At 38.3% G+C, this 26,943-nt stretch overlaps 5 protein-coding genes across 9 annotated transcripts; all 5 read left to right on the top strand.

Annotated features, from left to right (window-relative positions):
- Positions 1 to 927: 927 nt before the first annotated feature.
- On the top strand, positions 928 to 3,677 carry LOC117620352 (NAC domain-containing protein 68-like). The gene is made up of 5 exons (XM_034350524.1): positions 928 to 1,291; positions 1,717 to 2,258; positions 2,369 to 2,632; positions 2,737 to 2,973; positions 3,080 to 3,677. The coding sequence occupies exons 1-5, from the start codon at positions 988 to 990 to the stop codon at positions 3,275 to 3,277; spliced, it is 1,545 nt and encodes a 514-aa protein (XP_034206415.1). The 5' UTR covers positions 928 to 987; the 3' UTR covers positions 3,278 to 3,677.
- A 117-nt stretch (positions 3,678 to 3,794) lies between these two features.
- Positions 3,795 to 7,944, top strand: LOC117618328 (NAC domain containing protein 52-like). Its single transcript, XM_034347919.1, has 7 exons — positions 3,795 to 3,893; positions 4,210 to 4,247; positions 5,700 to 5,827; positions 6,238 to 6,863; positions 7,009 to 7,314; positions 7,425 to 7,517; positions 7,610 to 7,944. Exons 1-7 carry the CDS (start codon positions 3,795 to 3,797, stop codon positions 7,757 to 7,759), a joined length of 1,440 nt encoding a protein of 479 aa, XP_034203810.1. The 3' UTR covers positions 7,760 to 7,944.
- A 5,258-nt stretch (positions 7,945 to 13,202) lies between these two features.
- On the top strand, positions 13,203 to 16,675 carry LOC117620000 (NAC domain-containing protein 60-like). Of its 2 annotated transcripts, XR_004584648.1 has the most exons (4): positions 13,211 to 13,573; positions 14,056 to 14,684; positions 14,789 to 15,681; positions 15,817 to 16,675. XR_004584648.1 is itself a non-coding variant. In XM_034350081.1 (3 exons), the coding sequence occupies exons 1-3, from the start codon at positions 13,375 to 13,377 to the stop codon at positions 15,883 to 15,885; spliced, it is 897 nt and encodes a 298-aa protein (XP_034205972.1). In that variant the 5' UTR covers positions 13,203 to 13,374; the 3' UTR covers positions 15,886 to 16,675. The 2 variants fall into 2 exon arrangements, 1 of the variants encoding a protein (XP_034205972.1); XM_034350081.1 differs by lacking the exon at positions 14,789 to 15,681 and having other exon boundaries at positions 13,203 to 13,573.
- A 1,060-nt stretch (positions 16,676 to 17,735) lies between these two features.
- Positions 17,736 to 21,081, top strand: LOC117619486. 2 transcript variants are annotated; one of them, XR_004584572.1, is made up of 4 exons: positions 17,736 to 17,984; positions 18,596 to 19,195; positions 19,308 to 20,196; positions 20,332 to 21,081. XR_004584572.1 is itself a non-coding variant. In XM_034349456.1 (3 exons), the coding sequence occupies exons 2-3, from the start codon at positions 18,788 to 18,790 to the stop codon at positions 19,587 to 19,589; spliced, it is 690 nt and encodes a 229-aa protein (XP_034205347.1). In that variant the 5' UTR covers positions 17,736 to 17,984; positions 18,596 to 18,787; the 3' UTR covers positions 19,590 to 21,081. The 2 variants fall into 2 exon arrangements, 1 of the variants encoding a protein (XP_034205347.1); XM_034349456.1 differs by having other exon boundaries at positions 19,308 to 21,081.
- A 1,252-nt stretch (positions 21,082 to 22,333) lies between these two features.
- On the top strand, positions 22,334 to 26,070 carry LOC117617167 (NAC domain-containing protein 91-like). Of its 3 annotated transcripts, none has more exons than XR_004584292.1 (5): positions 22,334 to 23,036; positions 23,319 to 23,938; positions 24,036 to 24,203; positions 24,296 to 24,927; positions 25,062 to 26,070. XR_004584292.1 is itself a non-coding variant. In XM_034346447.1 (4 exons), the coding sequence occupies exons 1-4, from the start codon at positions 22,397 to 22,399 to the stop codon at positions 24,419 to 24,421; spliced, it is 1,566 nt and encodes a 521-aa protein (XP_034202338.1). In that variant the 5' UTR covers positions 22,334 to 22,396; the 3' UTR covers positions 24,422 to 26,070. The 3 variants fall into 3 exon arrangements, 1 of the variants encoding a protein (XP_034202338.1); XR_004584291.1 differs by having other exon boundaries at positions 24,284 to 24,927; XM_034346447.1 differs by having other exon boundaries at positions 24,284 to 26,070.
- The last annotated feature ends 873 nt before the right edge of the window (positions 26,071 to 26,943 follow it).

Raw genomic sequence — 26,943 nt, 5'->3', positions numbered from 1 at the left:
AAACGCGGGAAAAGACCGGATGGGACCCACTGGTGTGATTGGTTGCAACATAAAACGAAGTCTTGGTGCCACATTGCCAAAATAAATTTGCTGAAATTCTCCTTTATGAATAAAGCTTTGATCCTTGAGGCCCAACTTGTCGTTCGTTGCTTGCTACTTTTGGGTGAATAAGCCTTTGGTCTCCTCTTTATGAATAATTTTACTCATCCACTCACTCTCTCTCAATATGAGGTTTTAAATATTAATTTTAAGATTTAAAAATTTGTTTGGTATTAAACTCCAAATTATTTTTAAGATCTATAAAAAATAAAAAATCAGAAATCATAGATTTTAAAGGGCTGTTTTTTAATTTGTTTTGGAGATGAGCTTTTGAAAAATGGGCTCTACCACATGCGAATTATAGCTTTAGATTCAAAAATTGTTTTTGAATTTAAGAAAATGAATCCAAATAGGATATCAAATGGCCCAAAGGATTCACTCATTTTGTTTTGGATTCTTACGCATGTCTTAAGAATTATTTCAGATAAAAGTTAATATGGGAAGAGAAGGAACCTTTTAAAATATTTTGAAGTTCTCTTAATGAAGAGAAAAGTTAAAAGGCTCTGAATTTGATCCACATATTATACTATAGGAATGTACCTTGCTTTTTGTAAATAAATAATCCATGTCCTTCCTTCTTCTGCATGAAGTAGTAAAGCAAAGGGAAGAGGAGGATACAAGTCAAGAATTTCTAAAGTATATTATTATCTTTCTAATAGATAAAACTACTAAAATGTCGACGACATGCTAGCAACTTAATCTTAAAGCCATGTACAGTAGAAGTCCGCCAAGAGTCAAGACTCCAGAGACCTTGGTCGGGAAGCTCAAGACTCGGTTTGTTGTGATTGGGTGTGTCTGTATATAAATACAACTTCAGTGCTCTGCTGCTTCTTCACTCAATACAAAACATTTTATTATAATCTTATTCCAATTTTCCAAAACAGTTGAATGGAAGGAGAGATCAGCAGCAGTAGCAGCACAACAATAGATGCATGGGTGCTGGACTTGCTGCGTGGGTTCAGATACCATCCCTCTGAGGAGGAAATGGTGAACCTTTTGAAGAAGCAGGTGGAGGGCCAGGGCTCCCAAGCCATGCCTGAAATCGAGGACAAGCCTTGGGATTTACCTGACAATGAATCTATCCAACTTGTTCTTCGCTTCTCGGAGAGGATGATGCAGGGCAAGGCCTCCCAAGCCCGCCACATCATCCCAGACATTGATTTCTACAAGTACGAGCCTTGGGAATTAGCTGGTAATCCATTAATCTGTCTCACTTTCTCTTCACTGCCCATTTTCTAATTTCCAAGGTATGATGTTTGTTTATACATAATCTTCATCACTTGTTCTGTTTATACATGATGTTTGTTGGAACTTACCTGATATAATCCATTAATCTATCTCACTTTTTCATCAAAACCCATTTTCTCATTTTCAATGTTTGATTTTTGCGTATGCATAATCTAAGATCTTGTTCAGTTGTTCTGATAGAATCCCTAACCCTAACCCTAAACCTGATATAATCCTTTTATATGTCTCAATTTTCTTCACTACCCATTTTCTCATTTCCAATTTAAAATTTCTATCTATACATAATCTTGTTCAGTAATTTAGTTATTCATTACTTCAAGACTTGAAGTGGGTTGGTTTCAATATCTTGTTTTGTGTTGCATTTTGCAGGACTCATGTTGCCAGACTCTCCATATCAAACTAGGATGTGGTTATGCTTCAGCCGACCTGATCACAAATACGCCAACAGTCCTCGCTGCAATAGGCTCACAGAGAAGGGCTTCTGGAAAATCACAGGAAAGCCACGAGAAATCAAGTCTCGACAACTCTCCAAATCGGTCACTTGCAAAAAGAGGACCTTGACCTTCCATTTAGGTCGTCCGTCTAAGTCGAGCAAGACTGGCTGGGTCAAGCAGGAGTATTCTCTCACTTCAACTGTCCCAGGTTCTAATCTGAGTGGCCTTGTTCTTCTCCGCATGAAGAATAAGTCAGCTGACTATGAGTCTGATAATAAGCAGCAGCAGGATGTTTCAATCTATGATGAATCAGCTGATCCTGCTATTGGTGGCGACATGGCCTCTAATTCTCAAGATGATCAAGCTGCTGCAAATCATATGATTCCGGAGGCCGAAGAACATCTGCTTGGAAGTGGCAATCATAATGATGGTGATCCTGGTGGCTTTGTTTCATCTGATTTTGCTATAATTCAAGAGGTGAGTATGAATGTGCTTTTTCAACATTTCTGATTTATAATTGTAAATGTGGAGCACAAGAAATATATCAACACTTAACGCTTGCTTGTTTGTGATTCTTAATCTGGCAGTTATGTGCTCAGCTAGGACTGGATTCACCTTCTCCCCCTCCCGAGCAGCCTCGGTCACACCAGCTACCTCAGCTGGGAAATGTTCCTGGTACTGGTGACTACCTCGCCTCTAATTCTGATAACCAAGCTGCTGCTATCCATCATATGACTACAGACGAAGAAGAACTTCTGGCCTACAAAGAGCTAGAACGTGTTCTTCTTGGCAGTGGCAATCCTGATGATGGTGAACCTGGTAGCTGTGTTTCATCTGATAAGCTTCAAGAGGTGAGACTTTTTGAGCAGTTTGTGATGTGAAATTGTTGATATGGAGCACAAGAAGTATATCAAAACTTAACACTTGTTTGTTTTGTGAAATCTGTCAATGGCAGTTATGTGCTCAGCCAGGAGAAGATCTGGATTCACCCGTTCCTCCTCCTGGGCATCCTGAGCTCAGAAATGCTCCTGATGTCTATACTGATAAATGCAGTATCCGGTCATCTCCAATTCGGGATAATGATTCTTCTCTTGCAAACAAGAATAATATTCCAACCAATTATGACAGTAAACCAGTTAGCAACACTGTCTCTAATTTCGAGAATCAAAATACATACCGAAGGAGTTCAGAGGTGAGAATCAACATGCCCTTTGAAAATTTCATATATGTACTTATTAATATGGTCCACAAGAATTACACCGAAACTTAACGCTTGCTTGTTATGATTCTTAATCTAGGTTTATTGTCAATCAGAAGAAAATCTGCAATCATTCTATCGTTCACTTGAGCTAGAGGATTACGCATTCTCTTCACCAATACCGCACCTGGATCTGGGAGATATTCTGCATACCAATAACTATATTGGATGCAATGCCAATAACTTTATTGGATGCAATGAGTCGCAACCTGCGGCTCTTTTCCCACAAAGTTCTTGAGTAACAGAAACATCATAAACTCTTTCCAATGACTACAACCTACCAAACTCATTGGGAAGGGTTTATGATGAGGATGGTGGAGTACAACAGTGACACAAACACTGAAGTACTCCATTGAAAGATTATCCACATTAGCTATTGGAGAAACACTCCAATATGGTTAATGAACTACAACATTTTATTTATAGGAGAACATCAAAAGGGACTTGTAAACCACAAGAGCCCTTGTAAGAATGTGTCTCCAACTCACATTATTACATACGGTGATATTCTGCTACAAAGAATTCACTAACAACATAAGTTACTGCTCTGTCACACACAGCAAGGTTTTGGGCAATTATGTCCAAAATCTTTGATGTGTGTGGAACCAACCCCACCCACACCACCACACCCCCCCCCCCCCCCCCCCCCCCCCCAAAAAAAAAAGAAGCAGTGTCCCAGCATCCCCAAGTTTTGGAGACTTCAACCTTAATAGGTAGGTGAACTTGTTGGTACAAAGAAAGACCAGCAAATGCAAATGGTTGAAATCCTATCCGGAACTCTCTACTATTCTCTGAATGCAACGAGTCCAGACGAAGTAAAGATGTCTTTTCTCAGTAGCAGTCTTTTGGAGATGGTACTTTCTCTATCAACACAAACTACAGATATTCCTCAGATCAGTAGTCTTCTTCAACTAGTATATCTATCCTACAAGTCGAAGAACACACAACCTCCGTATCAACCAATATCCATTCACGTCTTTGCTGCACACATGGGAGGTGCTTCGAGAAGAATCTGAGTGCAGAGTAGTATAACAAGCCAAGGTGAGAAAGAATCAAGCTGAAAACCATGACTTTGTCACAGCAGTTAAATGAAATATGTTATAATGAAGCTTTGACATTGAGGAGGCTATTTGCATTTCTCACTCAACTGAATTTGATTTCTGTTTGCAGGTCAGGAAGCTGCAGCTCATTGTGTTGCTGTTCAAACTGTTTGAAGCGGGCATGGAATGGGCAGCTGGCACCAAATTGAAGGGTTCTTTTACTTTCCTGGAAGCATCTCCTATTGTACTATAATATTTCAACACCAAGTTCTAGTTGTATAGCCTTAGAGGCTTGCTTTTGTTCCACAGTCGCTATCATTATAGAAGTGGCGCTATACAGAAGCTTCTGCTACATGGCTGCTGGAGTCTCAGTTTCCTATATTAGTATAACCAGACACTAGTGTGATGTTCTGGTTACTGATATAGAATCTTTGAACTCCATCCTTAATGGAGTAGTAGTTCCTAGTTACAGTCATTTCGAAAATGTACGATTATTTTTGTATTTTGAAGGTCTTAAAACTATCAATGACCTACCTTCAGTCTGAAACATCCTACCCTTTTACCACCAAAAATTGTATCCTTGTTAATATTGTTTCGATTATCATTGTATCCTTGTGAATGTTGTTTATATCCAACATTTCAATGTTGAATGGATAACATTGTGTATTATTTCCTCTGTTTATTTTCGGTCTCAGAATGTCTACCTGCCATTGCTCAGTGCAAATTTTCTCCTCTTCTGCATATAGTCATCCCATTAGATTTATCATCCTGAATGAATGTATTTACACCCTTATACAATTATCAAAATTTATTAAAGAAAAATATATATATATATATATATATATACAGGGCAGTCACTCCAATGTTATTGTATTGTAGGATAGTCCCAACAATATGCGCAAAAAAAAAAAAAAATCGTTCTAACTCAGTTTGAATTGTATTGTTCCAACCTCGAATTGTTGTAAATGAGTTTTGCCTTGCATCAAGGTTTTGGCTCCAAACTAATTGTGCCTTATTTGTTTAGTGAACTAGCTATTAATTTCATGTATTTTATCAAATTGCTTTGTTATAGAAAAGCTTAAAATCTTCCCCATCTCAAGTTGCTTTCTTATATTATGATAAGTAATTTAAATATTCACTTTATTTGTGTGATGGTAAAATCATGTGAAGACGATAACACAACGACTATAACTTAAATATATTCTTAACACCGCATTGATATGGAATGGAACATGCAATGGCTGTCACAATCAATAATTTATTTTATATGAATAAGGTTTGACCCATGTGTATCAATCACCAAAACAATGATGAATTGAAGAATAGAAGATTACTATCGTTGAACTTACAAGAGGGGTAGTAGATGCATGAGATTCCCACCCAAAAATAAAAAAACAAAATAAAAAAATTAAAATTAGCGCGTGAAAGAAAATGCGTGGGGGCCCTGATCCAAGTCTTTGGTAAACTTGAACTTGTATGGGAAGATCAGACCAAAAAAAAAAAAAAAAACATAAACTTGTATGGGAAGCTCAAAATCTTTGGATATATATATATATATTATAAAAATTCATCAAACACTGAAAAAAAGACCAGTGCTTGAGTTAATGGTGGTGCTACTAGATTCTATCCCACTGAAGAGGTGCTGGTGGGCTACTACTTGAAGAAGAAGATAGAGGGCAAGGACTCTAACTTCAGCCACATCATCCCTGAAATCGATGTCTGCAAGCACGAGCCTTGTGATGTTCCTGGTAAGTTGTAACCCATTAATCTTTCTCACTTCTTCTTCACTACCCATTTCCTCATTTCTAATGTTACTTTGCTTTTGTTTGTATAAATTTATGGTCTTGATCAGTTCTGTTGTTGGGTAGTTCAAGACTTGATGTGGGTTGGTTTCAATATCTTGTTTTGTGTTGCATTTCGCTTTCAATTATCTGGAAAGAGCCAACCCATTTCACATTTCTAATGTTCTATATTTAAATTTATGATCTTGTTCAGTTTTGTTGTGTGAATACTTCTGGACTTGGAGTGGATTGGTTTTAAATTTTCGATTTCGATGCTCTTGAAATTTGTGATCATGTTCAGTTGTTCTGTTGAGTACTTGAAGACTTGAAGTGGTTGGTTTGAAATTTTGAATATTTTGTTATGTGTGGCATTTCAGCGTTCTTTGAAGAGCCAGACTTTCCTGATCATGAGATGGAATGGTTCTTCTTCAGCCAACCTGATTTTAAATACACCAATAGCACTCGCTGTAACAGGGCCACAGATCAGGGCTTTTATAAAATCACAGGCAAGGTTCGTGAGATCAAGGCACGACGATCCAAAGCTGTGATTGGTAAGAAGAGGACCTTGACTTTCTACGAAGGTCGTGTGCCGAAAGCCAAGAAGACCAACTGGATCATGCATGAGTATTATCTCACCAACACTGAACTGGCCCAACTTGGTCCTAATCCCAATCAGCAGAAGGACTTTGTTCTCTGCCGCCTGAAGAATAAGTCAGCTAATTATAAAAAGGTGAAGGCTGATTCTGGTGGCTGCATTGCCTCTAATTCTGAAGATAATCAAGCTGCCGCAACCGATATGATATCAGAGCCATTAGAACATCTGGCATCCCAAGAGGTAGGGGATGTTCTGAATGGTAATGGTGATCATGATGAATGCACCGAGTCTCCAAATGGTACTGGTCTGATAGACAACAATGATATTTCAAGCTGTGATGATGATGAAATTGATACCTGGATTTTCTATGATTTTGATAATCAAGCTGCATGTGATCTGTTTCAAGAGGTGAGTGTAATAGTGCTTTTTGACAAATTTTTATATGAAGTTGCTTATTCATGCTTTTTGAGCAATTTTTATATGAACTTGCTAATTTGGAGCAGCAGAAGCATATCAAAACTTAGCACTTGCTTGTTTGTGATTCTTAATCCAGCAGTATTGTGCTGAGCCAGGAGAAAATCTGGATTCACTCCTTCCTCCACCACAGCCACCACAGCCACCTCTGCCACCTCTGCCACAGGATTACTGCTCCTCCACACAGCAGTCACCATTATACACAAATCAGGGAAATGTTCCCTATGTCTATGATGCTGACTGCAATAGGCAGCAATCTCCGATTGGGGATAGGAATTCTTATCTTGCACATAAGAATAATATGTCAATGAATAATCAAATTGAACCAGTGAGCAACATTACTTATGGTGTTCAAAATCGAGCTACAGGTGAAAGTAATTCAGAGGTGAGAATGAGCGTGCTCTTTGAATTATGTTTTTTACATATGAACTTTCTAATATGGCAGAAGAATGACATCCAAACTTAATGCTTGCTTTGTTATGATTCTTAATCCAGGTTAATAATAATTCAACCAATGATTTCAAGGAACCAGTTAGCAACATCACTTGTAACTTTAATAATGGTGCTCCAAATGAAAGGATTTCAAAGGTGAGAATGAATTTCTTTTAATTTTTTAATACGTAGTACAAGGAGTACATCCGAACTCAACTCTTGCTAGTTCTGATTAATTCTTATTCCAGGCTTGTTCTCAGCCAAAAGAAAATCTGGGATCATGTTTTGATCCATTTCAGCTACAGGATTTCATGCTGCTATCACCAATGAACTTGGAACTGGGAGATTTTGAGCATGACAATAAACTTTATTGGCATGCAATGAGTTGTAATCTCTGATCTGGAGGTTATGACTCTTTTCCCTCAAAGTTCTTATATACAATTATTGTTGATCAGGAATATTATCCTGTGAAGATACACTAAACACTATTTTCAGTGACCCTAATCTACCGGAGTCGTGGGGAAGATTCTATGATAGCACTAGTGAAGTAAGAAGAAGTGAGGGAAAAAAAAAAAACACCGAGTTAATGTATGGATGGGTAGTACGTTTAATCTGCATTAGCGGTACAAGAGAAACCACAATATAGCTAGTGAACCACAATATTTTACTTTTAGGAGAACATCAATAGGGGCCTTGTATGCCCCAAGAGGTAACATCACCCTTGTCTACATTTATGGAACTGGAGGCTTTGGAAACTTATTCATAGTTGTGGACACATAGACATCTATGTCCAGGACAAACGAATCAGGTTAACTAAGTCTGTTCTTGGTCTTTTGGGACATTGCTGTGTGTGACAGCATTCCCAACTTTTGGAAACTTGAAGCTTATAAGGTGAACTTGTTGGTCACCGAAAATTGGCAACGTTTGAAATGCCATCTTGAACTCTATTCTCCTCCGGCGAGTCCAGACGAAATAATTTGGAGACCATGTCTCTCTCCTGTCAACAGAACTACAGATATTCCCCAAATCAATTGTCTTCAAATAGTGTACTCTCTTAATCAAAGGTCACACACCATACCTCTGTTCATGTTCATACATGGGAGGTGCTGTGAGAAGAATCCGACTGCAAAGCTGTATCACAAGACAAGGTGAGAGAATCAGCCTAAAACATGAAGAGAAACCTTTATGGCCTTCTCACTGTAAATAAAAACTCTTTTATTGAAGCTTTGAGGAGGCTATTTGCTATTTTACTCAAATTAACGTGATTTCTGTAACTCTGTTTACAGGTTAGAGAAGCTGCAGGGTATTGCATAGCTCTCCATCTGAAAACCGAGTCCTGGAAGCATACGGTTTGAAGCAAACATCAACAGGGTTCTTTCAAGTTTGGAAGCATCTCCTCGAAACCATTAATCAAGTCCCCAGTGGGACATGGTATAATATCTCGGTACGAAGTTATAGCTCTAGCCTTATACTCAGGCTTTCGTTCTGCTCTCTATTGTTCTGGAAGTGGTATTATACAGGATCTGCAGCTGCATGGCTGCTGGAATCTCAATATATGTTACAATAACCAGACACTAATGTGATGTCTGTGGTTATTGGTATGGAAGTTTCGAGGTTCCATCCTTAATGGAGTAGTAGTTACAATCATAGTAAAACTGTATGATTACGATTGGTTTAAAACACCGAAGAATCGTAGGGGGGTGTATCCAATTCTAACTTTTAAAGACTTTTTTTAAGTGAATGACTTTTCTAGAGTTGACAAATTCTTAATGACTTTTACATACTTTATAAAGTTAAGTGACAAACTTTCATATACTTTTGTCATAGAGTTTTATAGACTTTTAAATACTTATTTTTATATTTATTTTACAAATAGCATTTATCTTTTATGTTGATTGAACTAGTCGGCATACATTGAACAAAAAATTAGGGAAAAAACCAATTGGATACAATTACATAAAAGCAAAGAATAGTTCTCCTTAACATTAGAAAATGATAAAAATGACAAAGTACATTTGAAAATGTACCATAAGGAAATAATTGGCGTTCAACTATCCATGATTCAATTTAAAAAAAAGCTTAGCCATGATTCATTTCAATGACGGTGAATAAACCATAATACAAATTCCTTTTGAAAATTCCAATGCTCATTACCGTTGAGTTCCGTTATTATCTTGCATGGCATTTCTCCACATGTCAGAAGCTGTACCAACTCTCCATTCATTAGCATTCTCTCGTTGTTGTTCTTGAGTTTCAAAAACTTGTTCCACATTATCTCCTTCATTCCCTGGTAATGGTGAAGATGATGAAGACTCGTTATCCACCTAACGAATTATGGGTAAAGAAACAGTACCTAAAGAATAAATTAATGGGTTCAGGGGCAAAAAATTATATAATAAAATATTGTATGCAAACATAGCATATGAGACAATCAATATAATAAAATATTTATATGCAAACATAGCTTTGTGATGAAATATTGATAAGCTTCAAGATGCAAGCATGAGGAAAATAATAGAAGAAATATTCATCAACAGAGGGAAAGTAAACGTGTGGATGAGAAGAGAAGAAAAACATTCAATATTTTTTTACTAACCTGAAGGAAGTGGATGACAATGGGATACCAAAGTGGAGCCCTAACCATGAAGAAAAAAGATCTATCTGCTTGATGCTTGATATAACAAGGGAAGAAAGAATTGGAGACGTTTGGAGGCTTTTTGGTTCTATCTTCTCAGCTTCCCAATATTTTCATAAAGTCTGGTGTAAATTAGCAAGACTTTTGGTAGTAAGAATTTCCTTTAAAAGTATTGAAAAGTCATTTATTTAACAAAGTTTTTAAAAGTCATTAATATTTTGGATACCTCAAAACTTTTAAATACTCTTTAAAACTCACAATTGAATACAACTAAACTTTTAAAGATTGTTTAAAAGTCACAATTGAATACCTTCAGACTTTTAAACTCATTAAAAGTCATTAAAAGTTAGAATTGGATACACCCCCGTATTCTTGTAAACGTTGTTGATTTTGTTTTTGTAATTGGCCTGTATCAACTGCTGCGGTCTAATGTATCAGTGTTAATATTTGTTTATTTAGAACCTTTCAGCGTTGAATGGAATTTTGTGTATTATATTCTCTTTTCATATTTCAACCCCCCAATTTATAATTAATATGCCAATGCCATTGTTCAGTTTTAAGAAAGAATGATCAGAAAAAAGTTGAGCTAAAGGTGGCTCCAAGTTGCAGAAACTTTGGGTTTTTCACGACAAACCTATGGTGCTCAAGCCTAGTTTTGCCTCGGAAAAAATTTGTTTTCAATATACAAAATTATAGGTGTTTTAAGGTTTGAGGATTTGTAACCTATCATAGGAGAAATCGAAGCTCAGAAGTGACAAGTACAAAAGGCATTTGTGGATGTTTCTATAAAATACTTCAGATCAATTTAAATAACATTCGTGGATTGGTTTTAGTCATGGAAGATTCTCCAATAAGTATTTTAGTCATGGGAAATTCTCCAATAATAAATGCAATCCAACGGCCGAAATTAGAAATATATAACTAATCATTAACTTAAATACTTATTGGAGAATCACCCTTTAGTCACATAACGCCAATACGTGCATGGTTTTTCAACGTTGATTCATACAATTTCTAAATTTTCAAGATCAAAACTTAACAAAACTTTGAAAGCTGATCATTCTATCAAGTGAGCATGAAATTTATATATATATATATATATATATATATAATAGATTTAGAAACAACTCCAAAAAATGTTCGTCAAAAACCCGAAACTCATTTTAAGTACAAAAACACAAATAAAGATTGAATTTTTCAAATAAGAATCAACGCTTAAAACTAAACTCAAATACTCAACCCCGTTTTATGATTGAAATAGATTCTTAACATCCCAAATAATAATTCTTTATGGATAAAGCTTTCATAAAAACAAAAACAATTAACTGTTTAAATAATAATAATTTTTAATAATAACGGTCTATCCGTGGGGCTATACTCTTTTAAAACAGAAAAAATAAAGTATAGCCGATAGGCATACTCGTGAAAATAAAAAAAAATAAAAAACTGTATAGCCGAGTGGCCATACTCTTGAAAAATAAAACAAATTAAAAAACGTATAGCCACACAGCTATACGCTTTAAAATAAAAAAATAAAAACAGTATAGCGGGTCCTTTAAAGTAAAAATAAAAAATATAAACAGTATAGCCGCGCGGCTATACGATTTAGATAATATTCGCATAATCTCGCATCTCTAATACACGAATTCTCTCTATTCTTTTTTCCCTTAGCAAACTTCCAATGTGAGAGAGAGAGAGAGAGAGAGAGAGAGAGAGAGAGAGAGAGAGTGGAAAACACAGACCATGGAAAACCTCAAGATAAAAAATGAGAATCTAGATATAGATAAATTTAATCCATCCAAAGCTGCTTCATCAAACATGTAGGAGCAGTTTCCCATGCCAAATGTGTTTTTCTGACTGAATCACATGCCATTAACCCCACTGTTAACCTGTCAATGTGTGAGCGAGAAAGCAGCTTTTGTGTTTCCGTATTCGAACGTTCTTGGACAATTGCAGCTTTCTCTAGAGCAGCTTTTGTTTCCACTCCTGAGCCTCCTCTTGAGCAGCTGAGCGTGTTCCCGAGCAGCAGCCAGCCTTGCTTCAACAGAACTCACTTGATCTTCATCAGCCTTGCGCTTCGATATGACCTGTTCTGTTCGTATTTTCTTTTCTCTAAAATACTTCTTGCTTTGCAGAATCCAATGTTTTAACTAAGCTAGAACATCTCTCATCCAATGTTTTAAAGACAGTAACAGATTTGAGTTCATGACCAACAAGAGAGAGATCAAACTGACGTGAATAACTCGCTTTAAATATATTCGAGTATTTTCAAAGTATAGCCGGGCGGCTATACTCTTTAAACTCAAAATTTAACAAAAATATAGCCGTTCGGTCATACTATTTAAAAAAACAACAGACAGTATAGCCGGCCGGCTATACTCACTCTTTAAAAATTAAAAAACATATAACCAAGCGGCGATACTCGTTTAAAAAAAATAAAATAAAAACAGTATAGTCCGGAAGCGATACTCCTTGAATAAAATTTTAAATGCATATCACATTCAAACACATAAAATTCAACTTCTTCTTTTCTTTTTTCTTTTTTTATAATCAAAACTTAAAATTCACTTTAAACTATCACTGTAAATCCTTTGATCCGATCCATCCATGTATCAGAAGTCTAGAATGTTCCAGAAATCTCTCGATTGCATTTGTTTTCCCCTCAAAAACAAAAACAATGATAAAATGAACTAAAAATTACTGAAGCTGAACTTGCAAGAGCAGGTCGATAAGATTCCTTTCGACAGGACATAAAACAAATATAGAATACAAAATTGAAGAAAAAGAAAGGACCGGATGGGACCCACTGGTGTGACGCAACGCAAGCCATGCCATTGCTGGTCACTCACTCGTTGCCAAAAATAAATTTTCTATGTGGTATTTGCACCCACATGTGGTTTATGAATACAGCTTTGATATGATCGGTTGCCTACTTCTTTTGGATGAGTGAAGCCTTTGATCTGATCCATGTGTCAAGAGTCTAGAATGTTCCTGAAATCTCTCGTCTCTCGATCGTATTGGTTTCGCATCAAAATCAATGGTAAAATGATGCAAAATAAAATTACTGAAGAAAAGATTCATCCAAAAAGGACAGAAACAAACATAAAATACAATGAAAACGCGGGAAAGGACTGATGAGGGACCCCCAGAGTGAGAGATGAACTTGTATGGGAAGCTCAAAGACCTGTGGAAAAAAAGAACACTAGTAGTCAAAACCCTCCACAGTGCTTGCTTTGAGTGAGTGGGTCTTGTTTTCTTTCTATTCTTTCTTTTTCTTTTTTTGGTCAATTGGGTCTTTTTTAGTGTTCATAAATACAGCTTCACTCTGGTGCTGCTTGCTCACAGAGCCAAAAACATTGATTGATAGGAGGAGGAGAGATGGGCAGCGGCGGCGGCACAACAGATGAAAGGGTTTCAGTGCCGATGGGCCTACTACCCGGAATTAAATTCTCTCCCACCGACGAGGAACTGCTTTCCTTTTACTTGAAGAAGAAAATAGCGGGCGAGGACTCAGAATTCAGCAACATCATCCCTGAAATCAATTTGAGAGAGCACGAGCCTCGTGATCTGCCAACTGGTAACCCATTAATCTTTCTCACTTTTTCTTCACTACCCATTTCCTCATTTCTAATGCTACTATGTTTTTGGTTATAAATTTATGATCTTGATCAGTTCTGTTGTTGTTATTGAGTAGCTTGGTTTCCAAATTTTGTTTTGGGAGATTCACTATTATCTGCAGTTCGATTTCAATGCTCTTGAAAAGGCCATCCCTTTTCTCATTTCTAATGTACTATTTTGTTGTATGCATAAATTTATCATCTTGATCAGTTCTGTTCTTGTTGAGTAACTTGGTCTGTTATGTGTTACATTTCGATTTCAATGCTCTTGAAAGGGAAAAAAAAAAAAAAAAAAAAAAAAAACCCAACCTTTTCTCATTTCTAATATACTGTTTTGTTGTATGTATAAATTTATGATTTTGTTTAGCTGTTGTGACTCACCTCAAATACTTGAAGTGGGTTGGTTTCGAATTTTCTATATTTTGCTTGTTTTGCATTTCAGAGTTCTTCTTCAGCGAACCTGATTACATGTCCCCCAACGGCGATAGTTGCTACAGGACCACGAATCAGGGCTTTTATAAAAGCACAGGCAAGCCTCGTGGGATCGAGGATGAACTATCCAAAGCTGTGATTGGCGAGAAGAGATATATGCCTTTCTACGAAGGTCGTGCGCCCGAACACAAGCTGACCGAGTATGTCCTGCATCAGTTTTCTCTCACCAAAACTGAACTCGCCAAACTGGCTCCTAATCGGGAGTTTGTTCTAAACCACCTAACAATTAAGAAGGGTTCAACTAAGGCGCGTAACCCTAAACCCAATTATAAGAAGCGGAAGTATGATTCAAACTGCGATAAATTAGCTGAACATGGTATTCCTGGCTACATCACCTCCAATTATAAAGATGATCAAGCTGCTGCTGCTGCTAATATGATTCCAGATCCTGAAGAGCATCTCGCAGACGAAGATGTTCTGCTTGGCAGTGAGAATCGAAATGAATGCGCCGAGTCAGAGTCTGCAAATGGTTCTCGTCTTATAAACAATAATGATAGTTCAACCCTTGCTGTTGGTTCACCTGGTGGCTGCTTCCCATCTGGTTATGGTAATGTAGCTGCGTATGATCCTTTTCGTGAGGTGATAATTATCCTGCCTTTTGAACAATTTTTTTTCAATATGAACTTTCTATATCAGCACAAGAATCAAACCTTAACACTTGCTTGTTATGACTTTTAATGCAGGTTTCCTTTCAGCCAGAAGGAAATCTGATATCACCCTTTCATCCATCTAGCCTACGGGATATTCCTCTGAGGTCACCAGTGCACACAGGACTACCGGGAGATGTTGTGTGTGCCAATAACTCTATCCTTATTGGCATGCAATTATGAGTCGCAATGTTCAGATAATCTGGAGTTTACGATTCTTTTTCCCACAAAGTTCTTGAATAATTTCATTGGTGACCAAGATTATTATCCTGTGTAGAAACAACATGCACTATACTTACAGTGACTCTGATCTACTAGAGCCATTGGGAGGAGTGTATGATAGCTATAGTGGAGTGAGAAGTGAGAAGAACACTGAATTACTCCATGGATGGGTACTAGTTTTTTTCTGCATTAGTACTGCAACATAGATAGTGAACCGCAACATTTTAGTTATAGGAGAACATCAATAGAGGCCTTGTAAACCACAAGAGGTCTTGGAAGGGTAGAACATCACCCTTTTCTACTGGAGGATTTGGAAACTTGTTGATAGTTGTAGAACTTTATGTCGGACAGGACAAACGACACAGGTTAAGTCTGTTCTTGTTCTTTCGGCCATTGCTCAGCATTCCCAAGTATTGGAAACTTCAAACTTGTTAAGTGAACATGAGAACCACCGGCAAGTGCTAATGTTTGAGATGCCATCTGGAACTCTACTCTTCTCTGACGAGTCTGAATTTATTTTTTCTTAAAAAAAAGTCTTTTCTTAGAAGTAGTACTGTGGAGACCTCGTCTCTCCCAATTGTCTTCAAATAGTATACTCTCTTACTCATAGGACACACATACCTCAATATCAACCAGCATCCATTCATGTCCACACACGGGAGGTGCTCCGAGAAGAATCCGACTGCAAAGCTGTATCACAGGACAAGGTGAGTGAATTTGACCAGAAACAAGAAGAGAAGCCTTTATGACTTTCTCACAGTAAATAAAAGCTCTTGTATTGAAGTTTTGAGGAGGCTATTTGCTATTTTTCACTAATGTGATTTCTGTATCTCTGTTTGCAGGTTAGGGATGCTGCAGAGTATTGTTTTGCTCTTCATCTGCAAACCAAGTCCTGGAAGCATACGGTTTGAAGCAGGCAACAATAGGGTTCTTTCATGTTCTTGGAAGCATCTCCTTGAAACCATTAATCAAGTCCCCGATATTTTGGTAACAAGTTCTAGCTCTAGCCTTGATACCCAGGCTTCCGTTCTAGCTCTAGCCTTAATACCCAGGCTTCCGTTCTAGCTCTAGCCTTCATACCCAGGCTTCCGTACTAGCTCTAGCCTTGATACCCAGGCTTCCGTTCTAGCTCTAGCCTTGCTACCCAGGCTTCCGTTCTAGCTCTAGCCTTAATGCTCAGGCTTTCATTCTAGCCCTAGCCTTAATACTCAGGCATTTGTTCTAGCTCTAGCCTTAATTCTCAGGCTTTTGTTCCCAAGTTTCTAGCTCCACCCTTGTACTCGGGCTTTCGTTCCGTCTATTATTCTTGAAGTGATATCATACATGATCTGCTGCTACATGGCTACTGGAGTCTCAATATACAATACAATAACCAGACGCTAATCTGACGTCGTGGTTAATCGTATGGAAGTTTTGAGGTTCCATCCTTAATGGTAGTAGTTACAATCAGTGTAAAACTGTATGATTATGATAGGCTTAAAACCTATCTATCACCTTCAGGTTGAAACACCCAAATCCTACAATCAAAAATTGTATTCTTGTAAAGTTTGTTTTTGTAATTGGCCTGTATCAACTGCTGCGGTCCCTTTGTGTACTGTATCATCAGTGTTAATATTGTGTATTTAGAACCTTTCAGTGTTGAATGTAATTTTGTGTATTATATTTCTCTTTTTCCATATTTCAACCCCTCAATGTTTAATATGTCATTGTTCAGTTTTATAGAAAACAAATAAAATCACTGCTATCAAGCCTACGTTTTGCTTCACAATAATCATGCTCTGAGAATTTGGGAATCGGTTCTGCCGAAATGGAAGAGAGGTTGGTTGAAAGCCCAAAACTTGAAATCGCAATAGTGGCAAGAGATGGTGGTAGAGAGACACGAGGAGGCGATTATGGGTTTGATTTGAGTGGGAGTGAATGGGTAAAAGATTGTGATGGGTTTGAGTTAGACTTTTTGTGGAAGCCATGGAAGTCACTGTGCTTGCTTGCGAGGGAAAGTAAATGAAGAAGGGAAAGTAAATGAAGAGTTGAAGGATTATTGAAATGAAAAATTTAGTTAGTAGAAAAAAAAAATAAACTGGAGCACTAATTGGGGGACAATTTCGGTCAAAAACCTAAAAATAAATTTAGAACACCAAAAAATTCTCTTGAAAAACCCGACACTCATTTCAAGCCGAAAAAAAATAAAAAATATATATATATAACAAAACTGAAATTTTCAAATAAGAAAGTACGCATAAAAAATAGAAATAAAATTCAACTTAATTAATGGATTAACGACAAATGCAAATAACTAAATAGACAAGACAAGAGTAAAAACTTGTAAGAACTACAAAAATGATTGCCAATTTGAAATCTGAACCTGTTTTATAATTTAAATAGATTCATAACATCCCAAATAATACTTCTTTATGGATAAAGCTTTGATCAAGAGCCCAAAAGTGCTTACTCGACTTCTTGGGTGAGTAAAGCCTTTGATCTGATCCATACATCATAAGTGTAGAATGTTCCCCTCAAAATCAAATGAGAAGGAAAAAAAATTACTAATCTCTCTGAGCAGGTCCATTATTTTCCTTCAACAGGACATAAACATATACAAAATACAATTAAAAAAAAGGAGGGAAAGTACTGGATGGGACCCACTGGTATGACGCAAACCATGCGACGTCACTCACTCAGGTGAACTTGCATGAGAAGCTCAATTGGTTGCCTATAAATACAGCTTCACTCTGGTGCTGCTTGCTCGCTGAGCCAAAAAACATTGATTGATATAAATCTTTTAGTTCACTAGGAGGATAAGGAGAAGGAGGAGGGATGAGCAGCAGCGGCGGCACAACAGATGGAGGGGTTTCAGTGCCGATGGGCCTACTACCCGGATTTAGGTTCTCTCCCACCGAAGAGGAACTGCTTTCCTTCTACTTGAAGAAGAAGATAGCGGGCGAGGACTCTGAATTCAGCGACCTCATCCCTGAAATCAACGTGTGCGAGCGCGAGCCTCGTGATCCGCCTGGTAACCCGTTAATCATTTCGAATGTTACTCTGTTTTTGTTTCTATAATTTATGATCTTGAACTTGATCATGAACTTGATCAGTTCTGTTGTTGTTATTGAGTAGCTGCTTGGTTTCCAAATTTTGTTTTGTGCTGCAATTAGATTTCAATGCTATTGAAAAAGCCAACCCTTTTCTCATTTCTAATGTACTGTTTTGATGTATGCATGAATTTATGATCTTGAACTTGATCATGATCTTGATCAGTTATGTTGTTATTGTATGAGTAGCTTGGTTTCCGAATTTTGTTTTGTTCTGCATTTCGATGTCAATGCTCTTGGAAAAGCCAACCCTTTTCTTATTTCTAATGTACTGTTTTGTTGTATGCATAAATTTATGATCTTGATGTTCATCAGTTATGTTGTCGTTGTTGTATGAGTAGCTTGGTTTCCGAATTTTGTTTTGTTCTGCATTTCGATTTCAATGCTCTTGGAAAAGCCAACCCTTTTCTTATTTCTAATATGCTATTTTGTTGTATGAATACATTTATGATCTTGTTTATCTGTTGTGTTGTTGAGTACTTGAAAGACTTGAAGTGCATTGGTTTCATATTTTCTATATTTTGCATTTCAGAGTACTTCTTCAGCAAACCTAATTACATGAACACCAACAGTAATCGCTGCAGTAGGACAACAGATGAGGGTTTTTATAAAAGCACAGGCCAGGTTCGTGAGGTCAAGGCTGAACTATCCCAAGCTGTGATTGGTAATAAGAGGATTTTGCCTTTCTTGGAAGGTCGTGCGCCCGATGGCAAGATAACCAAGTATGTCATGCATGAGTTCTCTCCCCAAAACTAAACAGGCCCAGCTGGGTCCTAATCCCAATCAGCAGAGGGAGTTTGTTCTAAACCACCTAACAACTAAGTCAGTGAATTATAAGAAGCGGAGGTATGATTCAATCTGTGATAAATTAGCTGAACCTGGTATCGCCTCCAATTATAAAGATGATCAAGCTGCTGCTGCTGCTAATATGATTCTAGAGCCCCAAGAGCATCTCGCAGACAAAGATGTTCTGCTTGGCAGTGAGAAACATAATGAAGGCGCAGAGTCAGAGTCTGCAAATGGTTCTTGTCTTATAGACAATAATGATATTTCAACCCTTGATGTTGGTTTACCTGGTGGCTGCTTCTCGTCTGGTTCTGATAATCTAGCTGTCAATGATTCGTTTCATGAGGTGATAATAAACTTGCCTTTTGAACATATTTTTTTTGTCAATATGAACTTTCTGTATCAGCACAAGAAGCTTATCAAACCTTAATGCTTGCTTGTTATGATTTTTAATGCAGGTTTCCTTTCAGCCAGAACGAAATCTGACATCACCCTTTCATCCATCTAGCCTACGGGATATTCCTCTGAGATCACCAGTGCACACAGGACTACTGGGAGATGTTGTGTATGCCTATAACTCTATCCCTATTGCATGCAATGATGAGTCGCATTCTTCAGATAATCTGGAGTTTACGATTCATTTTCCCCCAAAGTTCTTGAATAATTTCATTGGTGACCAAAGATTATTATCCTGTATAGAAACAACATGCACTATACCTTCAGTTTCTCTATTCTACTAGAGTCATTGGGAGGAGTGTATGATAGCTATAGTGGAGTAAGAAGTGAGAAGAACACTGAATTACTCCATGGATGGGTAGTAGGTTTTTTCTGCATTAGTAATGCAACATAGATAGTGAACCGCAACATTTAAGTAATAGGAGAACATCGATAGGGGCCTTGTAAACCACAAGAGGTCTTGGAAGGGTAGAACATCACCCTTATCTACTGGAGGATTTGGAAACTTGTTGATAGTTGTAGATATTTATGTTGGACAGGACAAACGACTCAGGTTAAGTATGTTCTTTTTCTTTCGGCCATTGCTCAGCATTCCTAAGTACTGGAAACTTCGAACTTTTTAAGTGAACATGAGAACCACCGGCAAGTGCTAATGTTTGAGATGCCATCTGGAACTCTACTCTTCTCTGACGAGTCTGAATTTAAAAAAAAAAAAGTCTTTTCTTAGAAGTAGTAGTGTGGAGACCGCGTCTCTCCCAATTGTATTCAAATAGTATACTCTCTTAATCATAGGACACACATACCTCAATATCAACCAGCATCCATTCATGCCTTCACACGCCGGAGGCGCTCCGAGAAGAATCCGACTGCAAACCTGTATCACAGGACAGGGTGAGTGAATTTGACCTGAAACATGAAGAGAAGCCTTTATGACTATCTCACAGTAAATAAAAGCTCTTGTATTTCAGTTTTGAGGAGGCTATTTGCTATTTTTCACTAATGTGATTTCTGTAACTCTGTTTGCAGGTTAGGGATGCTGCAGAGTATTGTTTTGCTCTTCATCTGCAAACCAAGTCCTGGAAGCATACGGTTTGAAACAGGCAACAATAGGGTTCTTTCATGTTCTTGGAAGCATCTCCTTGAAACCATTAATCAAGTCCCCGATATTTTGGTAACAAGTTCTAGCTCTAGCCTTAATACTCAGGCTTCTGTTCTAGCTCTAGCCTTGATACTCAGGCTTTCATTCTAGCTCTAGCCTTAATACTTGAGCTTCCATGCTATGCTACCCCAAGCCCTAATACTCAGGCATTTGTTCTAGCTCTAGCCTTATTTCTCAGGCTTTTGTTCCCAAGTTTCTAGCTCCACCCTTGTACTCGGGCTTTCGTTCCGCAGTCTATTATTCTTGAAGTGGCATCATACATGATCTGCTGCTACATGGCTGCTGGAGTCTCAATATACAATACAACAACCAGACGCTAATCTGACGTCGTGGTTAATCGTATGGAAGTTTTGAGGTTACATCCTTAATGGAGTAGTAGTTACAATCAGTGTAAAACTGTATGATTATGATAGGCTTAAAACCTATCTATCACCTTCAGGTTGGAACACCCAAACCCTACAATCAGAAATTGAATTCTTGTAAAGTTTGTTTTTGTAATTGGCCTGTATCAACTGCTGCGGTCCTGTGCAGCATTCCTTCTCCTTTTTTGCACTGTATTATCAGTGTTAATATTGTGTATTTAGAACCTTTCTGTGTTGAATGAATTTTGTGGATTATATTATCTTTTCCAATTTTTATAATTTAGAGGTGAAATCTAAACCTGTTTTATAATTTAAACAGATTCTTAACATCCCAAATAATAATAGTTTTATGAATAAAGAGTCTAGAATGTTCCTGAAATCTCTCGATTTTATTTGTTTTCCCTTAATAAATGAACGAGAAAATGAAGAAAATAAAATTACTACAAGAGGGGTGGATGAGATTCCTTGAAAAGAACAGAAACAAATATAAATTAGAATAAATAAAACAAATAAAATCACTGCTATCAAGCCTACGGTTTGCTTCGCAATAATAATGCTATGAGAATTTGGGAATCGGTTCTGCCGAAATGGAAGAGGGGTTGGTTGAAAGCTCAGAACTTGAAATCGCAATAACAGCAAGAGATGGTGGTAGGGAGATGAGATCATGGGTTTGATTTGGGTGGGAGTGAATAGGTAAAAGACTGTAATGGGTTTGAGTTAAATTTTTTGTGGAAGCCATGGACTGCTTGCTTGCTGAGGAAGGGAAAGTCAGATTTTTATTTTATTTTATTTTATTTCTTTGGGTTTAGATGATTGACATTTCAGTTTTTAATTTTTTAAAATAATATTTTACTTTTTTTTACCCCTCCATTTAACGGAATATTTGATAAACTTTGACAATATGACTGTTTTGATACCAAACGAAAAGTAGAATAAATATTAAAATGAAAATTTTAGTTGATAAACCAAAATGATAATAGAGCACTAGTTGGGGGACAACCAAAAATCAATTTAGAACTCCAAAAAATATTCTTCAAAAAACCGACACTTATTTTAAGCAGAAAAAAAATATAACATAATTGAAATTTTCAATTAAGAAAGTACGCATAAAAAATAGAAAGAAAATTCAACTTAATTAATGGATTAACGACAAATGCAAATAACTCGGGTTCAGGGTTTAGGGTGAGTAAAGCCTTTGATCTGATCCATGCATCAGAAGTCTAGAATGTTCCCCTCGAAATCAAATGAGAAGGAAAGAAAATTACTAATCTCTCTGAACTTCCAAGAGAAGGTCCATTATATTCCTTCAACAGGACATAAACAAATACAAAATACAATAAAAAAAAGGAGGGAAAAGTACTGGGTGGGACCCACTGGTATGTCGCAAGCCATGCCACGTCACTCACTCATATGAACTTGTTTGAGACGCTCAGCTCAAAATTAGTCTTTTTGATTTTTTTGATCAAATGACAATTGGTGGCCTATAATTACAACTCACTCTGATGTCTTGATTTCTCACTTTAGTCTCCTTCTTTCTGGGGCTCTCGCAGAGCTTTCTTCCATTTCTGCCATGGCTGCCACCACTGGATCTTCTTCAAGCTCTGCCGCTGCTGCTGATGACCCAGCTCTTGCTCTGCCTTCTGTCCTCAATGTGAAATTGGATCCTACCAATTACCCCATTTGGCTGGCGCAGATCGTTCCTCTGCTCAGGAGCCGCCGCCTGATCTCTTTCGTCGACGGCACCAGCATTTGTCCGTCTGCGTTTCTTCTCGGCCCCGACGGAAAACCCAGTAACGCGATCAATCCAGCTTATGAAGACTGGATTCAGATGGACCAGTTGGTGCTTTCTTGGATCAATGGCTCCCTCAGCCACCCTGTCCTTGCTACTGTGGCTAGTTCTATCTCCGCCCGTGCTACCTGGCTTGCTTTGGCGGCTCTGTTTTCGACTCCGGTCCCGGTTTCTGATAATGGCACCGCTGCCATGGTAGGTTCTGGTGGGTGTGGCTCAGGAGGAGGAGAGATGAGCAGCAGCAGCACAACAGGTGAAGGAGATTCAAAGCAGATGGACCTGCCCGGGTATAAGTTCTCTCCCACCGAAGAGGAACTGGTTGGCTTCTACTTGAAGAAGACGATAGAGGGCAAGGACGCAAAATTCAGGGACAGGATCCCTGTAATCGATGTCTGCAACCACAAGCCTAGTGATCTGCCTGGTAACCTATTAATCTTTCACACTTTTTCTTCACTACCCAGTTTTGCTATGTGTTTTTGTTTATTTATAAAGTTATGATCTTGATCGCTGCTGTTGTTGAGCAGTTTGGTTTCAAAATTTTGTTTTGTTCTGCATTTCGATTTCAATGCTCTTGGAAAAGCCAACCCTTTTCTTATTTCTAATGTGCTATTTTGTTGTATGATCTTGTTTAGCTGTTGTGTTGTTGAGTACTTGAAAGACTTGAAGTGCGTTGGTTTCATATTTTCTATATTTTGCATTTCAGAGTACTTCTTCAGCAAACCTAATTACATGAACACCAACAGCAATCGCCGCAGTAGGACAACAGATGAGGGCTTTTATAAAAGCACAGGCAAGGTTCGTGAGATCAAGGCTGAACAATCCCAAGCTGTGATTGGTAATAAGAGGATTTTGTCTTACTACGAAGGTCGTGTGCCCAAAGCCAAGAAGACCAAGCATGTCATGCATGAGTATTCTGTCACCAAGACTAAACTGGCCCAACTGGGTGCTCAAAACAATCAGCAGAGGGAGTTAGTTCTCTGCCACCTGACGAATAAGTCAGCAAAATCTGAGAAGCTGAAAGATGATTCAATCTGCGGCGATGAATTAGCTGAACCTGCTATTGGTAATGAAATCTCCTATAACTCTGAAGATGATCAAGCTGCTGCAACTGATATGATTCAAGGCCCAGATGAGCATCTCGCAGACAAAGATGTTCTGCTTGGCACTGAGAATCGTAATGAATGCGCCGAGTCAGAGTCTCCAAATGGTTTTTCTCCTACAGACAATAATGATATTTCAACCTGTGTATGTTTTGGTTCACCTGGTAGCTTTGACGTACCTGGTGGCTTCTTCTTGTCTGATTTTGATGATCTGTTTAACGAGGTGAACTTTTGAACATTTTTGTTTAGATGAAATTGCTGTATCAGCACAAGAAGCACTTCAAAACTTAACGCTTGCTTGTCTGTGTTTATTATTGCAGCCGTCCTGTGCTGATGTTGGAGTAAATATGGATTCAACCTTTCTTCCACCTCAGCAGCTAGCAGCCACATCAGCCACCACACCCACCTCAGCCACATCATTTGGTGGCTTTGGTGTTGGTTCATCTGATGGCTTCTTCTTGTCTGATTTCAATGATCTGTATACAGAGGTGAACTTTTGAACTTATCAATATGGATCCAAAGAAGTACATCTAATCTTAACGATTGCTTGTTATGATTATTAATCCAGGCTTACTTTCAGCCAGAAGAAAATCTGGGATCAGTCTTTCATCCATTTCGGCCACAGGATTACACACTGCTGTCAACAAGGAACACAGAACTGGGAGATGTTATGCATGCCAATAACTATATTGACATGCAGTGGTGAGTCGCAGTCTCCAGATAATCTGGAGTTTACGATTCTTTTCCCACAGTTCTTGAATAATTTCATTGGTGACCAGGATTATTATCCTGTGAAGAAACAACTGCTCTACTTTCAGTGACTCTAATCTACCAGAGCCATGGGGAGGAGTCTATGATAGCGATAGTGGAGTAAGAAGTGAAAGGAACACTGATTTTCTGCATTAGCTGCTACAACATAGATAGTGCAACATTTTAGTTATAGGAGAGCATCAGTAAACCACAAGAGGTCTTGGAAGGGTAGCACATCACCCTTATCTACAAAACAAATTTGATTTCTTTTCTCAAAGGCAGCACTTTGGAGACCACGTCTCTCCTGTCAACAGAAGCACAAATATTCCTCAAAGCAGTTCTCTTCAAATAGTGTACTCTCTTAATAATATCACACTCAATACCAAGCAGATCCATTCATGTCTTCACACGTAGGAGGTGCTCCGAGAAGAATCCGACTGCAAAGCTGTATCACAAGACAAGGTGAGAGACTTTCAATTGAAAACGTGAAGAGAAGCCTTTATGGCTTTCTCACGGTAAATAAAAGCTCTTGTTTGAAGTTTTGAGGAGGCTATTTGCTATTTTCACTAATGTGATTTCTGTAACTCTGTTTGCAGGTTAGGGAAGCTGCAGAGTATTGTATTGCTCTCTTCACCTGAAAACCAAGTCCTGGAAGTATACAGTTCGAAGCAGGTGACAATAGGGTTCTTTTGATCTTAATGGAAGCACCTCCTTGAAACCATTAAGCAAGTCCCGGATGGGGCATGGCATAATATTTCAATTCCAATTTCTAGCTCTAGCCTTATTCTCAGGCTTTCGTTCTCAAGTTCTTGCTCTAGTCTTATTCTCAGGCTTTCATTCCCAAGTTCTTGCTGTAGCCTTATTCTCAGGCCTTGGTTCTAGCTGTAGCCTTATTCTCAGGCTTTCGTTCCAGCAGTAGCCTTATTCTCAGGCTTTCGTTCCCAAGTTCTTGCTCTAGCCTTATTCTCAGGCTTTCGTTCACAAGTTCTTGCTCTAGTCTTATTCTCAGGCTTTCGTTCCCAAGTTCTTGCGCTAGCCTTATTCTCAGGCTTTTGTTCTAGCTGTAGCCTTATTCTCTGGCTTTTGATCCAGCTGTTGCCTTATTCTCAGGCTTTTGTTCCAGCTGTAGCCTTATTCTCAGGCTTTCGTTCCCAAGTTCTAGCTCTAGCCTTATACTCAGGCTGTCGTTCCGCACTCTATTGTTCTGGAAGTGGCATTATACAGGATCTGCTTCTACATGGCTGCTGGAGTCTCGATATATAATACAGTGACCAGACGCTAATGTGACGTTATGGTTATTGGTATGGAAGTTTGAGATTCCTTCCTAAATGGAGTAGTAATTACAATCATTGTAAAACTGCATGATTATGATTGGTTTAAAACCTAATCACCTTCAAGCAGAAACAACCAACCCTACAATCATTGTAAAACTGTATTATTATGATTGGTATCCTTGTAAATGTTGTTGATTTTGTTTTTGTAATTGGCCTATACCAAATGCTGCGGTCCTGTGCAGCATTCCTGCGGCCCTAGTGCACTGTATCTTTGTCAATTTTGTATATTAAGAACCTTTCAGTGTTAAATGGAATTTTGTGTGTTATTATATATTAACATAAACATATTCTCATTTCATATTTCAAAACCCACCCCCCCATGTTTTGGAGAAGCTGCAATTACGGTGGTTGAATGTCTTGCCCTTAGGGATGGGCTAGCCTATGCGATCCATCGGGGTTGGAAGAAGGTTCTCATTGCGGGATTCAAGCAAATCATTGACTGTGTAAACAAAGCTGCCTCAGTTCCTTGGAGTATTCAAGTCCTCATCCGAGATATCAGTTTAGTGCTTCTTTTGTGAGGAGGTTTATGTGAATCATGTTGTGGGAGCAAAATAATTCGCTACCGATCCGCCACATCACGGGATCGAATTTAGGCACAATCCAACATAGGTTTAGATGGGCATTGGCCCAATATGGGTTCGCATGCGCGAAAGCCCAATATGAGCTCGAATTGGGGTCGGTCCAATGTGGGTTCGTATGCACATAAGCCCAATGTAAGTTCATATGGACATTGGCCCAATATGGGTTCGCATGCGCATAAACCCAATGCGATTTCGGATGCTCACCGCCCAACACGGGTTCAGATATGCATCACTCAACGTACGGGTTCGGATATGCACCACTCAACGTGGGTTCACAAGCGCATTACCCCATATTGACTCGTACACAAGTAGCCTAACGTGGGTTCGTGGGTATATTCAAATGCCCGCACTCCCCCAATCCGCATAGATCAAGGGACAACGTTAACACGATTGGGAGTGGATAACGCACAACTCTCATTATCCGGAAGTGGCGAGAGTGGACATGAGATGCACAGAGTGAAGCTTGCATCCCGAGGCTGGCATCAAGTATAAATGTAAAGCTTTACAACCAGATAAAGGTATGCGATTTCAAATTAATTTGTGCACTCAAATACATACAAAAA

The sequence above is a fragment of the Prunus dulcis genome, chromosome 2 (genome assembly GCF_902201215.1).
Source record: "Prunus dulcis chromosome 2, ALMONDv2, whole genome shotgun sequence".
NCBI lineage: Eukaryota > Viridiplantae > Streptophyta > Magnoliopsida > Rosales > Rosaceae > Prunus > Prunus dulcis.
Note: the sequence above shows the minus strand (reverse complement) of the source record. Positions and strands in the feature narration are given on the sequence as shown.